The 1,251-nt window shown below is 68.6% G+C and overlaps 1 protein-coding gene across 1 annotated transcript; it reads right to left on the minus strand.

The window, feature by feature from the left end:
* Positions 1-435: 435 nt before the first annotated feature.
* Positions 436-1,129, minus strand: EMIHUDRAFT_121080 (hypothetical protein; the record flags this gene model as incomplete). Its single annotated transcript, XM_005759984.1, has 2 exons — positions 436-657; positions 734-1,129. Coding segments are annotated over 2 exons (618 nt in total), but the record flags the coding sequence as incomplete, so codon positions are not given.
* Positions 1,130-1,251: the final 122 nt, after the last annotated feature.

Here is a 1,251-nt window from a genome sequence, read left to right on the forward strand (position 1 = left end):
TCAACGTCCCGCGAGAGAAAAGCACACGGTGGTAAGAGTCGCAGGTGACTCCAAGCCGCGCTCCATCGACGTCGATTGCCTTCGACGTCCCTCTCGGCGTAGGCAAAAAGGAAAAAATATCGTCTACTTCGTGGTCGTGCCAGACAGTGGAGCCACAGCATCCCGCGCCACAAACAACCGCGGCGGAGCCCACCGAGAGACTCCACATCGCGCCCACACGGCGCATCGTGCACGCTCGACGCTCCCATGGCACATCCCCATGGCACATCCAACGACCCGGTACCGCCTGCGGCCTGTGCTGGGGGTCGTCCCCCGCCCCCCGCCCCTCCCCTCTCCCCCCGCCCTCCCGCCCCTCGCGCGTGCGCAAGGCGCGCGCTAAAGTCGGCGCGAGAGCGGCCGCGGAGGCTGCTGCTGCTGCTGTGCTGCAGAGAGGCGCTAGATTGCGGAGACGCACTGGTAGACCGACTCCATGTACTCCTCGGTGATGGCCGTCGGCGACACAAAGTTCCACGTGCCGATGTTGTACTCGTGCAGGTGGAGCGGGTCCACCTCCGCCTTGTCCGCCTCGGCGATGTCGCCGGCGGTGCGCTGCGCCTGCGTCTCCTTGTCCTTCTTCCGCTTCGGCGCGCCCTTGACGCCCTTCATGGGCGACATCACCTGCGGGGCGAGGCGGTACCCGCGGCTGGGAGGTGGGCCGTGGCCGGGCGGGGGGCGGGGGGCACGTGGCCGGCACCTTGCACGCGGACACGATGTCCCAGTCGACGCCCGCAAAGTAGGCGTGCGACTTGACGTCCTCGAGGCCAGTCTTTCCAGACCCCAGCCGCGAGGTGTGGTCCTGGTCGAGCAGCCGCTCGGAGAAGTGTTTGCACGCCTCGGACGGCCAGGTGCCGCCGCGGTAGACGGGCGAGTCCGTATCGCGCGCCGAGAAAGGCAGGTTGCCGTGCGTGAACTCGTACGTGAGGACGCCGATCGTGTACCAGTCGGCCGATCGGCCGTACGCCGTGCGCCGCCGGCGCGCCCAGCGCACCTCGGGCGCCATATAGCAGTCCGTGCCGACGCGCGAGGAGCGGTTCGGCTGCCGCTCCGTCACGCGCGCGGCGAGGCCCATGTCGATGAGACGGACGTGGCCCTGTCGTGGAGGAGGAGGGGGGGGGGGGGGGGGCTTCCTTTAAAACGGGAGGGGCATCTCCGGGGTTTTCTCTGGCAAGGGGGGGGGAAGGGGTTGGGGCGGGTCCAAATCCCCCCCTTTTT

Source organism: Emiliania huxleyi (assembly GCF_000372725.1).
Source record: "Emiliania huxleyi CCMP1516 unplaced genomic scaffold EMIHUscaffold_782, whole genome shotgun sequence".
In the NCBI taxonomy this organism is placed as follows: domain Eukaryota; phylum Haptophyta; order Isochrysidales; family Noelaerhabdaceae; genus Emiliania; species Emiliania huxleyi.